We start from the raw sequence: 12,455 nt of genomic DNA on the forward strand, positions 1-12,455 counted from the left end.
ATTTCTTAATTATTATTTTATTTATTTATTTTTAGAGATGAGGTCTCACTATGTTGCCCAGGCTGACTTCAAACTCCTGGTCTCAAGCGATCCTCCCGACTTGGCTTCCCAAAGTGTTGAGATTACAGGCATGAGCCACCATACCTGGCCCAGAAAATATAAAACCTTAGTTTCATGCCACATCTCCCACAATCTTAGTTGCCCAGTACACCAAGACCACGCTTCTGTCTTTAAGTTCCCCCAATTAAAGACCCTTTACCAACAAACTGGATCTGTCTACCTCATTCTTTTATTTCTCGGCTCCTTTAACATTTGGGGAATGCTTTGCATATACAGCCCTTTCACGGAACGTGTACTTTTCCAATTTGCTTTTCACTATTTTTCACTTCTGTCCAACACACACTTCTATGTTGTCCAGCTAGTCTACCCCCTATTCCCTAAACATATTTTTCTGTTCCTTGTTCACACTATTTATTTCATAAATGCCTGACCCATATGTTTCTTACTAAAATCCTATATATCTTTCAAGTTCCGGATCAAACAAACTTTTATTAAAACTTTTACCCCTACAACTTTTGGCCCTCTTTCCTCTGAAAGTTTGAGATTAGCACCACTCTTTATTTGCTATACTAGGCTGGAGACTCTGAGCAGAGAATTACATCATATGCCATGTGTGTCCATCACAGTACCTCGCGGTGTGCCTGCCTAGAAATAGGATCCCAGAAGGGTGGAATGAAGTCAACGGCTGACTTATCTTTTTACTCTTAAAGAAGAGTGAAGCATCCATTGGCTCCTTGCCCCCACTGTTCTGTCCCTAAATTGGCCTACCTCCTCAACTGAAAGAGCGACAAAGACCAATAGCTTTTTAGCTAGAAGCTTCTGAGTAGTTATAGCATGAAGGAGAGAAAGTTTGAATAGATATTTAAAGTGTTTTGTGACCAAGCAGTTAGTGATTTGCCTGAATCCACAGCAAGTGGGTGAGCTCTGGCCAGACTCTGGGATCCACTTGCTGATCTCATCGCTGCCAACTCTTAGTGTCCTCCTGCTTCTCTGGAGTCCAGCTTTGCGGCTTGGAACACAGGGCTTGAGGATCAGGCAGGAAGTCAAGAATCAGATCATTTCTAGGACCTAGTGACTCAAACATTGTTCCACTTTCTGTGTTTACCTCTTTCTGGGGCTTCTGGAGGGGAATAGTGGGCCCTTGAGATATGTCTAGAGGACACGGTGACTTGCTGGTCCCAGGGAAGCGTTTGTTGTCTTCCATCAGGAGGCCTTGATAAGTTTGTCTCCAGAGTGTGCAGACCCAGATGAGTCACTCTCATCTAGAACCACATCCTTATCCTTTCTGGCACTTCTCTTCCTGCATCTGTATAGGTGGATCCCAAGACGCCACTTTCACTGGCCTTGCTACTAGTTGAAAGCTGCCAACCACAGGCTCCCAGCTCCTGCCTCTGGGGATGAACAGGTGACCCACCTTGAGCCAATCGGTGCTCTTTTCTGGGGTTTTTTACATGCAAACTAAAGAGAGAACACACTTTCCCTTCTGGTCCTAAAGCTGAGATGTGAGTCTGGGAGTGCTGCCATAGTTGAAGTCTTGGGAAGGAGGATCGTGTGAGAGAATGAGGCCCATAGGCAGAGAAAAGAATGAGAAAGAAGGAAAAGGAAGTGCTCACCACATCCTGGTTCCAGTCATCTTGAAGCCTAGCTGCACTCTTGCTGTTCCTGCGTTCGGACATCTAAGCCAATACATTTCTCAGTTAGTTAACTTGCAACCAAAGAATCCTGATTAACATAGCCTCCGTCTGTCACCTGAATCCCTTCTTTGACAGTTTATGGGAATTCCTGACTCTCTGTCTTCCTCTTTTCCTAGAAACATGCATTGAGGAATGGAGTTATGGTTTTCGTCATCATCAGCAAACATGACTGAGCACTTGCTCTTTCCTGGCACTGGCCTAGGCATGATGGGGAATAGATCTGCATAGGATAGTCCCTGCCTTCTGGGTGCTTCTGTGCTCATGAAAATATAAGCAATTCCAAGGACATCGAGCACATGCTGAGCACAGATCTTTTTAAGAACAAGGCATAAATCAATCAGTCTGAGTGGAGTTTTTACCGAACACAGACACTCATCACAGCAGATTATTCTGACCTTTTGGTGCCAACCATCCCTTTCTTGAAAAACCATCTGCCCCTTAGGACAAAAGGTTTTTCTCTTTTTTCTTAAAGTTACCTTCTTCAGTAGAGCACTCTATTTGTGGAGTCTTCTCCACTCTGGCCAGCTCCTAAATCAGGATCAAATCTGATTTTGTTATTGTTATTTTTCCAATCTTACCCAATTTATTCCCTAGCGGAACCCTGCCCCAGATTTCTCATCATGCCCAGAACCTTCCCATTACCAAAGTCTCCATTCCTTTAAACTAATATTTGGCCTCTGGATATATCCTATTCCAGGATACAATCTGTGAATCTCCTGTTTGAATGTCTTCCCATATGTTTTCTGGTCCTATTTAACTTAAATGGCTTTCAAAGAATAAATGTGTAAAAAGGAACAAAAAAAAGAGCATTACACACATTTCCAAAGAAATGATCTATTCTCAAGAGTGTGCATTCAAAATGGGAAACATTTAGATATGGTTAGAAAGGAAAGAAGAAAGAGAAGGAGGAGTAGAAAAACAGGAGTTTCTGGGATCCCTGTATTCTTATTACCCTTCCACTCTCAGGCTCTGCACAGTCCTTCCCATATCCTGAGATCCAAGTACCAACACAACCGGTCCAGGCCTCCCTTGGGGAGACCTGTCTACTGTGAATTCAAATAGCCATCCTAGAGAATTCCACTGATTTAGGAATAATCCTTTTTCCTACTTGCCAGGGATAAATTTTTCCTCTCCTTAGGTCTGAGATGATAGGTCATCATTATCTACTTTCTTTTCCAAAAACTTAGGGGCTTAAAAACAATTTATTATTTTTCACAATTCTGTCAATCAGGAATTTGGAAAGGGCTCATCTGGGTGGTTCTTCTGCTCCATGTGACATTAGCTGGTGTCACTCACTTAGCTGCATTCAGCTGTCGATGAGCTAGGCTAGAAAGTTTGAGAAGTCCTTGCTCACAAATCAGATGCCTTGGTGCTCTTTCACATGGCCTCTCCATGGAGCTAGCTTTGATTTCAGTGCATGGTGGTCTCAAGGTAGCCAAATTTTGTATCTGGTACCTGGCTTCCTCCAGAGACTAAGTGGAAGCTGCTAGGTCCCTTACAGGCTAGGCTCAGAACTGCTCCAACATCACTTCCACCATATTCTGCCAATCAAGGCAAATCACAAAGCCAGCCCAAATTTAGGGGGAGGAGAAATAGACTCCACGTCTTGATGAGTGGAGTAACACATGCATACAGAGAAGAAAGGAAATGATGGTGGCCATTTTAAGAGACCATCCACCACATCCTTTCTACCCCCTCACTTAGAGCACAAATGCTTTTGCTCATTTCTTAGCCTTGGATTAAATCCCTATTTAGAGAACACTATTATCATCTTAAGCAACTCTTTTATTATTTTTTTTTAGATGGAGTTTCACTCTTGTTACCCAGGCTGGGGAGCAATGGAGTGATCTTGGCTTACTGCAACCTCTAACTCATGGGTTCAAGCGATTCTTCTGCCTCAGCCTCCTAAGTAGCTGGGATTACAGGGTGTGCACCACCTCGCCCAGATAATTTTTGTATTTTCTTTTAGTAGAGATGGGGTTTCACCATGTTGGCCAGGCTGGTCTTGAATTCCTGACCTCACGTGATCCACCCACCTCGGCTTCCCAAAGTGCTGGAAGTACAGGCGTGAGCCACTGTGCCTGGCCCTTAAGCAACTCTTCTCAGTTTCTTTTTCCCCCAAAGGTTATCTCGCCTTACAGTCGCCTTCCTAAGACCTAAAATCTTTCCTACATTTAACCTTCACTCTCCCTGAAATACTTGCTTCAGGAAACTATGTATTCCCAAGTACTGAACCCAAATTAATTTTTACTAAACCTTATTCTAATTTTATGTTAAGTTATTATAATGATCATTTAAAACTTATAATATACTCATAATATAAGGCTGACAATCCTGGATACCAGGGGTTGGCAATCTTTTTCAGTAAAGCGCCAAATGGAAAGTATTTTCAGCTTTTGGCCATACAATCTCTATTGCAATTAATCACCTTCAATATTTAGCAAAAGCAGCCATAGATAATACATAAGTGAATGAGTATGTCTGTGTTCCAATAAAACCGTATTTACAAAAATGGGAGCAGGCCAGATTTGGCCCACAGGCCATAGTTTGCTGATCCCTGCTTTAGACTAAGGGATAAGTTTGTCTTTCCATTTATTTTATCTAATGACTAGCTGTTTGACTTTAGAAAGTCACTTTTCTCAGAAACTTTGTGTATCTATAAAATGAGAATATCAAAGTGACCAACAATAAAATACTCCTTTGTGCCCATAGTTGTGAAAATGCAACACATCTTTAAAAACGTTTAGAGGAAATGCCCCAAATGGCCACAAGATGGCATTATTTCTCTGTGATCATATCTCAGAGTCCTGTTGATGTGTCCGTGACTTTGAGACTTTCTAGGGCTCTCTCCATTTTTCTTTGTAGATATGCAGATGCCCTTTTTCATGGGGCTCCCTTTATATGAGTAGGTGTCTTTATCTCTGTATCTATGTTTACTTAAAAGGTTTTAGGTATGCTCTGATATCATTTTATCTCTGCTTATCGGCTTCATTTTCCCTTTTTGTATATTTCATTTCCATTTTTGTATATTCCATGTGTCTCTGGTCTCGGTCTTGCACTCTTTGTATATTCGTACATCTGTCTCTTCTTTCTGCCCTGACTCTCTATCTTGACTATACTACTGAATAGATATATTCTTTTCACTTTTTTTTTTTAAGACAGCATCTTGTTCTGTTGCCCAGGCTGGAGTGCAGTGGCATGATCACAGCTCACCACAGTCTCGACCTCCTGTGCTCAAGCAGTCCTCCCACCTCAGCCTCCTGAGTAACTGGGACTACAGGAATGCACCACCACACCCAGCTAAATTTTTTATTTTATTTTTTTGTAGAGATAGGTGTCACTATGTTGCCCAGGCTGGTCTGAACCTCCTGGGCTCAAGGGATCCTCCCACCTCAGCCTCCTAAAGTGCTGGAATTACAGGCATGAGCTACCATGCCCAGCCTTTTTTTTCACTTTTTAATGAAAAAAAAATTAATGAAAACAATTTCTCTGTTAATTTTCAAATAGATAGCATATTTTCTGTATCTTTCAAATCTAAAAAATGTTTCTATGTATATAAAATGGAATGTCATATGTAAATTACTTAGCACAGTAGCTGGTATACAATAGGTGCTCACATCCTTCTATCTGGCTTCCCCTTATGTGACTCCCTAAGTGATTTTTTTCACATAGATCAATGATTCTAAGCAGAAAAGAAGTTAATCCTCCATAACTACAGCATTTGTTGTTTTCTCTCCCCCTTACCCAGGACACCAATTGTTTGGTGCTGAAAGCTCTTTTTCATGACTATGTTTGTACATGTATTAATATTTTGGGAACTGATGAAAGTGTAGAGTCAAAGACCAAACAAGAGATTGGCGGCCCAATCAAACTTTTGTTCAGCTCTTTATACCTTCCACGGGCTTCGTCTCTTCCATTCGCTCTGCGGTGGTTTATTGAGTGCTCACTATGGACTGGATGATGGGGAGACAGGAATGAAGAAAACAGACACAGTCTTTAACTCAGGAAGCTTATAGTTTACTGGAAGAGACAGGCAATAAATAAGTGAAGAAACAGGAATAAGTGCTGAATGCAGTGATAAGAATACCAGTGAGGGAGATCTCTCTGAGGAGCCTCTGAAGAGGAAGCTGAAGGATGAGAAGGAGTGTGCTGGGTGGCAGGAGCAATTCCGCAAGAGGGCGCTGGGTTGGGAAGCACCTGCCAGAATTCAAGGAGCTGAAAGGAGACCCTGTGGCAGAAGGAAGCCAATGAGGTAGGGGAGCAGACCAAGCGGACTGTGAGGCCAGGAGTGATCACAGGTCTGGGTTTCATTCCCATACAATGGGAAGCCACCAAAGGGTTTTAGCTACGATCTGATTTATGCAGTAAAAAATATGCCCCTGGCTACAGTGTAGGGGAATTAAATTAGGGGAGAGTCAAGTGAGGAAACAGAGAAGGGTGTCTGCCCAGAGATGGTGGCAGTGGAGGAGGAAAGAAGAGAAAGGATTTGTGAAACATTTTTGGAAGTAGAAACGACAGGATGGGCCTATTAATGAAAGGCGAAGACAGAGGGGAGGGAAAGCCAAGGCTGATGCAGGTTCCTGGCCTTAGTACTTGGGTGTTCCTTTGTGGGAGGGAGGGGTGGAGTGGTCCACTTTGAACATGTTCTATTAGAGGTAGCAGTGGACGTCCAAAGGATGATGTCAGGTAGCCAGTCAGAGATATGCATTTGACCTGGGACTGGGGATTTGGGTTGGAGGTATAAATTTGGAATTGTCAGTCAGGGGAATAATGTTATCCCCTAGTGAAAGGGGAGAGAAAGAAGAGAAGGCCCAGGACCTGGCCTGGGGACTCCAACATTAAAAGGGAAGGGAGAGGAAGAAGGAATTATGGTGGGGAAAGGAGAGGAAGCCAGAGAGCAGGAAACAGAGGAGGGTGGCCTCCTCGGCCTAGAGGGGAGAGTGCTTTCAGAAGACAGCGGTGGGGAAAAGGCAGAGAGAGCAACAACTATGCCAGATACAGCTGAGAGGCTGAGGGGCATGAGGACAGAAAAGGGCACCCCGAGATGTGGGTGGGGTGCTACCCATGACAGTAGCAGGAAAAGCTGTGTCAGAATTGGGGTAGGAAGGTGGATGGGGGTGGGGCAAATAGGCAGCAGGAAAGTGGAGAGAGAAGTTTGGTTTTACATGGGAATAAAGAAATATACCTGCAGGGGATGAGCTACCGAGGGTGGGATATTTGGGGACAAGAAATGCTGGAGTGTGTTTGGAAATATCAACATGATCACTGGAGAGTGAGAGATTGTGCCCCGGGTTTGTTGTTTTTCTAAATAATGATAAGAACTTCTGATTGTGTAACTCCTCACAGTTTACAAAGTGTTGTCACACACATTCCGGCACCTCATCCTCACAGCCGTCCTGCGAGGTATGCAGCAGCCCCCTTTCCAGATGCAGAAGCCAAAGCTTAGAAGAACCGAGGGACAAGCTTGGGGCCAGAGCCAGGAGGTGGCAGGGCCAGGACCCCACCCCCAGGCTGCTCTCGGCAAAACCCAGGACCCTGCTGTCCCCACAGTGGTGCTGTCCCAGTGAACTGGCACCAAAATGGGATGGTTCTCACAGCACGGGTCGGTTGTGCCTTTGATGGCGTCTCTCAAGCAGATTTTACAGTTCCACTGAGCCCGTCACCCCTGCCTGCTGGCCCATCGTTTGGGAAGCCATAGCTGCTTCAAAACGTGGGACTTTGCCCCACTTCCTGGCTCCATTTAACTGAGCTTTGAAGTCTTCAGAATTTATAAAAGTGCCCAAAAGTCTCTGACAGGTGTCAGAGAAAGTGTGTAAGCCCACATAGCTCACACCCAGCTTCTCAGGCTCGTCAGCGTGGGGACTGCCAGCAGCGTGACAGTGGGCAAGTCATCTAACCTCTGAACCTCAGTCTCCACGTCGTGAAATGGGGTGTTAATAAGACCCATGTCCTAGGATCGTTGTGAGGATGGAATGAGACAGTGGGTACAAAGCACTTAGCATAACTCTCAGCACGCAGTGGCTGCTCTGCTAATGCTACCCATGATTATTTTTATTCATTCATTCATTCACCCACTGATTCACTCGTTCTTGCATCAAATAGACATTTGTTAAGCACCTACTCTGTGCCAAGCATTGCTCCAGGCACAGCAAATGCAGAGATGCATCCACTCCACATGCTTCCTGAGCTCAAGAAGCACGTTTTAATGAGGAAAGTGATGTTGGAACACAAACAATTCTGGCCGCACAGCAATAACCAAGGTGCAAAATGCTGTGGGTTTCCAGAGAAGAGAAGGTCACATCCAGCAGGGGCAGTCGGGGCAGGCTTCGTGGGAGGCTGAGAAGGTGGGAAGAGCATTCCCTGTGGGAGGGGACCGCTGCAGCTGAGCAAAACCACAGGAGCTGGAAAGGGCAGAGCACACTCAGGGGATGGTGAGGAAGCAAACAGGAGCGTCAGCCTCAAGAAGAAGTGGGGGAGGGAAGAAGGCTGGTTCTCCTGGTTTTCTTGGGGGATTGTGAGAGGTTCTGAGTGTTGGTCCAGCAGACTCAGCAGAGAGCAGCCTGGGTGAAAGGAGGGAGTGGCAACTCCAGGCACTACGGTGGCCTTGCACCATGGGGTGCCAAGAACCCAACCTAGGAGCTGTTGGTCTGGCTTTGTATCTGTAGTCCTGGGAGGCAGTGGGGGCTGGGGGAGATGAGGGGCAGAGTGTCAGGATGCATCCCAAGCTACCACATGGGTTTAGGGAAGCCTTTGTGGTGTGTGCTCACTCTGTAACAGATCAAAGAATTTGACCCAAACTAGCAACCTCACCGCTGGAACTGGCACTCAAAACTCTTTAAAGAAGAGAGAGCCAGGGACAACTGCCTTTCCGGGGTTACTACCATGGTGCAGGGACCTTGTGTGTACCCCAGCTACTCCAGATTCAGGGCAGAAGGACTGGACTCCAACATGTGAGGAGGCCTTGATCCCTCACCTCGCACTGGGAGCTGGCTTCAGGGGGTGGTGAAGACATTCTAGGAGACCCAAGGGGCAGGGGCACAGAGGAAGGGTGTCAGTGCTGGGTTTATGTGGTGGCTTCTCAGCCACAGCCTGGGACAGGGGGCGCCTGCTCTGGTCATCTCATAAGGTTAGTGAGACTCACGGACCCACAGAGTCCAGGGGCTTTTAAACTCCAGCTCTGGAATCCCTTGTTCAAACAACGTATTGTGGAATGTGATGCATAAAACAAAATGCATTAACACACAGATGCTCTAGTTGAACAGAGCAGCGGGCCCCCGGGGCTGCCTTTTACCACACATGTCATGACCCTCAGATTTTGTCCAACTCTTGCATTTCACAGAAGAGAAATGCAGAGCCTAGAGAGAACTGACCAGCCCAAGGCCACCAACCTCATCTCTGGCAGAGCTAGGAACTTTAAGAAGTAAATGAGCCCAAGGATGAGAAAGTGCTTTGTAAAGTGTAAAGTGCTATTGAAATGTAAGACTACGGTAATCTTCGCCAGCTACATCTCCATGAAATTCTCAGGCATTTCTCAGGGGCACTACTTTGTGGGAGGCAGCCAGGGGGAAAAATGAACAAGCCTGAGAGTGCTGGCATCATAGGCAGTACGGAAAGAACTTGGGGTTTGGACCCTGAAGACACAGAGGCCCAGCGCTGCCACTAACAAGTTGTGTAACCTTGGACCTCACTTCAGTTTCCTTTTCTGGAAAAATGCTTTGCCTGCCTTCCTTCTGAGACGGTGTGGCGCTCAAGGGAGACCGTGCACTTGAGGGTGCTTTTAACAAGGCCAAGCACTCCACAAATACAGCCATCTTACAAGGTGCAGTAGTGATGGAAAAGCAGAAGACCCCAAGGCTTGCAAGACTCGTGTTCAGCCCTCACAGGCACTTCCTGTCCCCGAGCACTGGAGCCAGCTGCTGACAGTTCTGGAACCCAAGTGCCTGTCTCCCCTGGCCCTTGGCTAGACACATCTCCATAGGTCATGCTACACCCTGGACATGCAGCCCTCAGACGCTCTTCGTCAAGGTGTCTAAGGCGCTAACTCCCATCACCGGGCGCTGACTCAGCCCCCAGGAGCTCTGTCTCTCCTTTCACACCCTGTGGGGGCCAGAAGGCGCCCAGCCAGCTGCTCAGCATCCCCTAAACCTCACTGGCTTCTGCATCTTGGGATGGTGCAGCGGGCCAGACTGGATTTGTTTCAGGAAAGAAAGAAGTGATTTCTCTTGAAGACCTTGGAGAGCTCTTCCTGCCCTCCCTGGGTGTTCCTAGCTGGGGGCCCTCCAGAGCCAGTGTCTGCATTTCCCTCTGAATGTGCACATTCAGGCTGAAACATAGGAAGAGGTGGGGGGACCCTGTGGATGCGGTCTGTTCCATTCTTTGGGAGAATCTGGCAAGCTGGTGCTCCCAGTGGGCAGGAAGAGGCCTCAGACATTCATTTCTGTGCTGCCTGGGATGTGACCCTGGGCACGCTGACTTCCTGCAGGGCCCTTGTTTTCTCCATATGGGAGGGTGATGCAAAGAAATCGACCATGGGACACCTGAGTTTTTATGATTCAGACATGAGCTCTGAGCTTTCATTCATTCAATTAGCCAATAAATATTTATTGAGCACCTGTTGAATGCTAGGCATGGTTCTAGGCACTGGGGAACAAAACAGACGAGAAGTTCTGCCTTCATGGAGCTGACATTCTAATGGGACCAGACAGAGAAGGAAGAGGTAAATGAGAATATGGAATTGTTAGCTGTTGGTCAGAGCTCTGGGAAGAGAGCATTAGTGAGAGATAGAGAACAGGGTGGTGGTGCAGTGGTGGGGGTGGTTGCTAATTTTTGGAGCGTGTGCAGGCAAGGCCTCACTGAGAAGGAACAGGGGGGCAAAGGTTTAAGGGAGATGAAGGTGGGAGCCAGCAGTGTGGATGTCTGGAGGAACAGCATCCTAGGCAGAGAACAGCATGTGCAAAGTCCCTGAGGCAAGAACGTGCCTGGGCTTCAGTACAGCGAGGAGGGAGTTGCAGGCGCAGGAGAGTGAGACAGAGGAGAGATAAGTAGTGATGGCTTTTAACCTTTTGTCTTGAGTTCTTAGAAAAAGATCCAGCAGGTCTGTCTAATAACTTTAGACATGTTCGTGTTCTCCCAACTGAGAGGCTAATTTCATCCCTCTGTTTAAATGCGGTGACTTTGTCAGGAGAGTTGTTCAAACCTCAACAACAAAGCCTCCTGCTCCTCCAGGGCTCATTCACACAGGGACTCGGGACTCAGGATAGAAAGGGCCTTGGTTCAACTCCCAGCACCTGACACTTCCTAGGCTGTGTTACCTTGGAAAGGGCATTCAGCCTCTCTGAGCCTCAGTTTCCCTGATAAACCTCATCGGTTGCCTCATCCATAAAACGGGTTACTAATACATGCCTACCTCTCTTGATTGTTAAATTTAAATTAATGAGATCATAAATGTGAAAGTGCCTTTTGCATTGAAATGGGCAAGATGAGCGTCAGGAAGTTCTTTGTTTTCCTCAGTGGAGCCTGTGGGAAGGGTCTGTCCGTGGTTCCCACTTCCCTCCACCACCCAGCTGCTTATATGGTGTCCCACATGGCCCCTGCTGACTATCACTGCACCCGAGCCCGAATCTGATTCATGGACACTCATTCAACACTCAGGGCTCCGTGAGGCAAGGCTGGCTGGGTTCCCCAGGAACACTCTGGGGCTGACTTGCCTCATAGCGTGTCCGGGAGGACTCCCAACCCATTGTACTGGTCGGATGGGACTGGGTGGGCCCAGCGGCTCCTCTCCAGCATCCCCTCCCCATTCCTCCTCCAGGTACAATGGCCCCAACCTGGTTCTGAAGTACGACCGGGCCCAGAAGCGGCTGGTGAACATCGCGGTCGACGAGCGCAGCTCACCCTACTACGCGCTGCGGGACCGGCAGGGGAACGCCATCGGGGTCACAGCCTGCGACATCGACGGCGACGGCCGGGAGGAGATCTACTTCCTCAACACCAATAACGCCTTCTCGGGTAAGGGCTGGGGCTCAGGTCTTTTCCTGCTTCCCATCTTCTCCCTCCCAGCACCAACTTGGGGAGGGCCGTGGGAACCCTGGCCCTTCCTCAGGCAACTGTCATCGTCCCCCTAGGCACTGCCCCCTGCTGCCGCAGGACCTCTCTGGGTCCCAGAACAACTTCTTCTCTTGCGTCTGAGCCTGTAGGTCTCATCTCCTGAACTCTGGGCCTGGAGATGGACAGGGTGAGCAGAGACGGAGGCTCTCCCTCAGACTGAGTATCCCCACCACCACCTCCTAATGTGAGCCCTCCTCACCCCTCTCCCCAAATTCTTGCCAAGCACCTACACTATGCCAGCCTAGAGGTGCTGAGGATACAGCTGTATAGAAGAGAGACCTTGAGTTCATGGAGCCTTTTCTTGCAGGAGCTTCTCGAACTGAAGTGTGCATCCGAATCCCCTAGAGGTCTTGTGCAAATGCAGACTGATTCAGCAGGTCTGGGTGGGGCCGAGACCCTGCACTTCTGACCCGTTCCCAGGCTATGATGACGATGCCTCTGGGTCAGAGACCACACTTTGAGTAACAAGGTCCTGCGTGCTAAGGAATGGATGAGGGAAATTGATGCCCAGAAGGCTAAATGACAGTGACAATAATAACAGTTAATACTTAAGTAGCACCTATTGTGTGTCAGACCCTGATATAAGCATTTACA

General features: G+C 47.4%; 1 protein-coding gene across 3 annotated transcripts in view; it reads left to right on the forward strand.

Annotated features, from left to right (window-relative positions):
- LOC105478434 (cartilage acidic protein 1) overlaps positions 1-12,455 on the forward strand; it is a 165,243-nt gene that overhangs the window by 81,630 nt on the left and 71,158 nt on the right. For all 3 annotated transcript variants that reach the window (XM_011735721.2, XM_011735723.2, XM_011735722.3), the window contains exon 3: positions 11,566-11,762. In XM_011735721.2, the coding sequence (XP_011734023.2) occupies positions 11,566-11,762 (197 nt within the window). The remainder of the gene's footprint in view (positions 1-11,565; positions 11,763-12,455) is intronic.

The sequence above is a fragment of the Macaca nemestrina genome, chromosome 9 (genome assembly GCF_043159975.1).
Source record: "Macaca nemestrina isolate mMacNem1 chromosome 9, mMacNem.hap1, whole genome shotgun sequence".
In the NCBI taxonomy this organism is placed as follows: domain Eukaryota; kingdom Metazoa; phylum Chordata; class Mammalia; order Primates; family Cercopithecidae; genus Macaca; species Macaca nemestrina.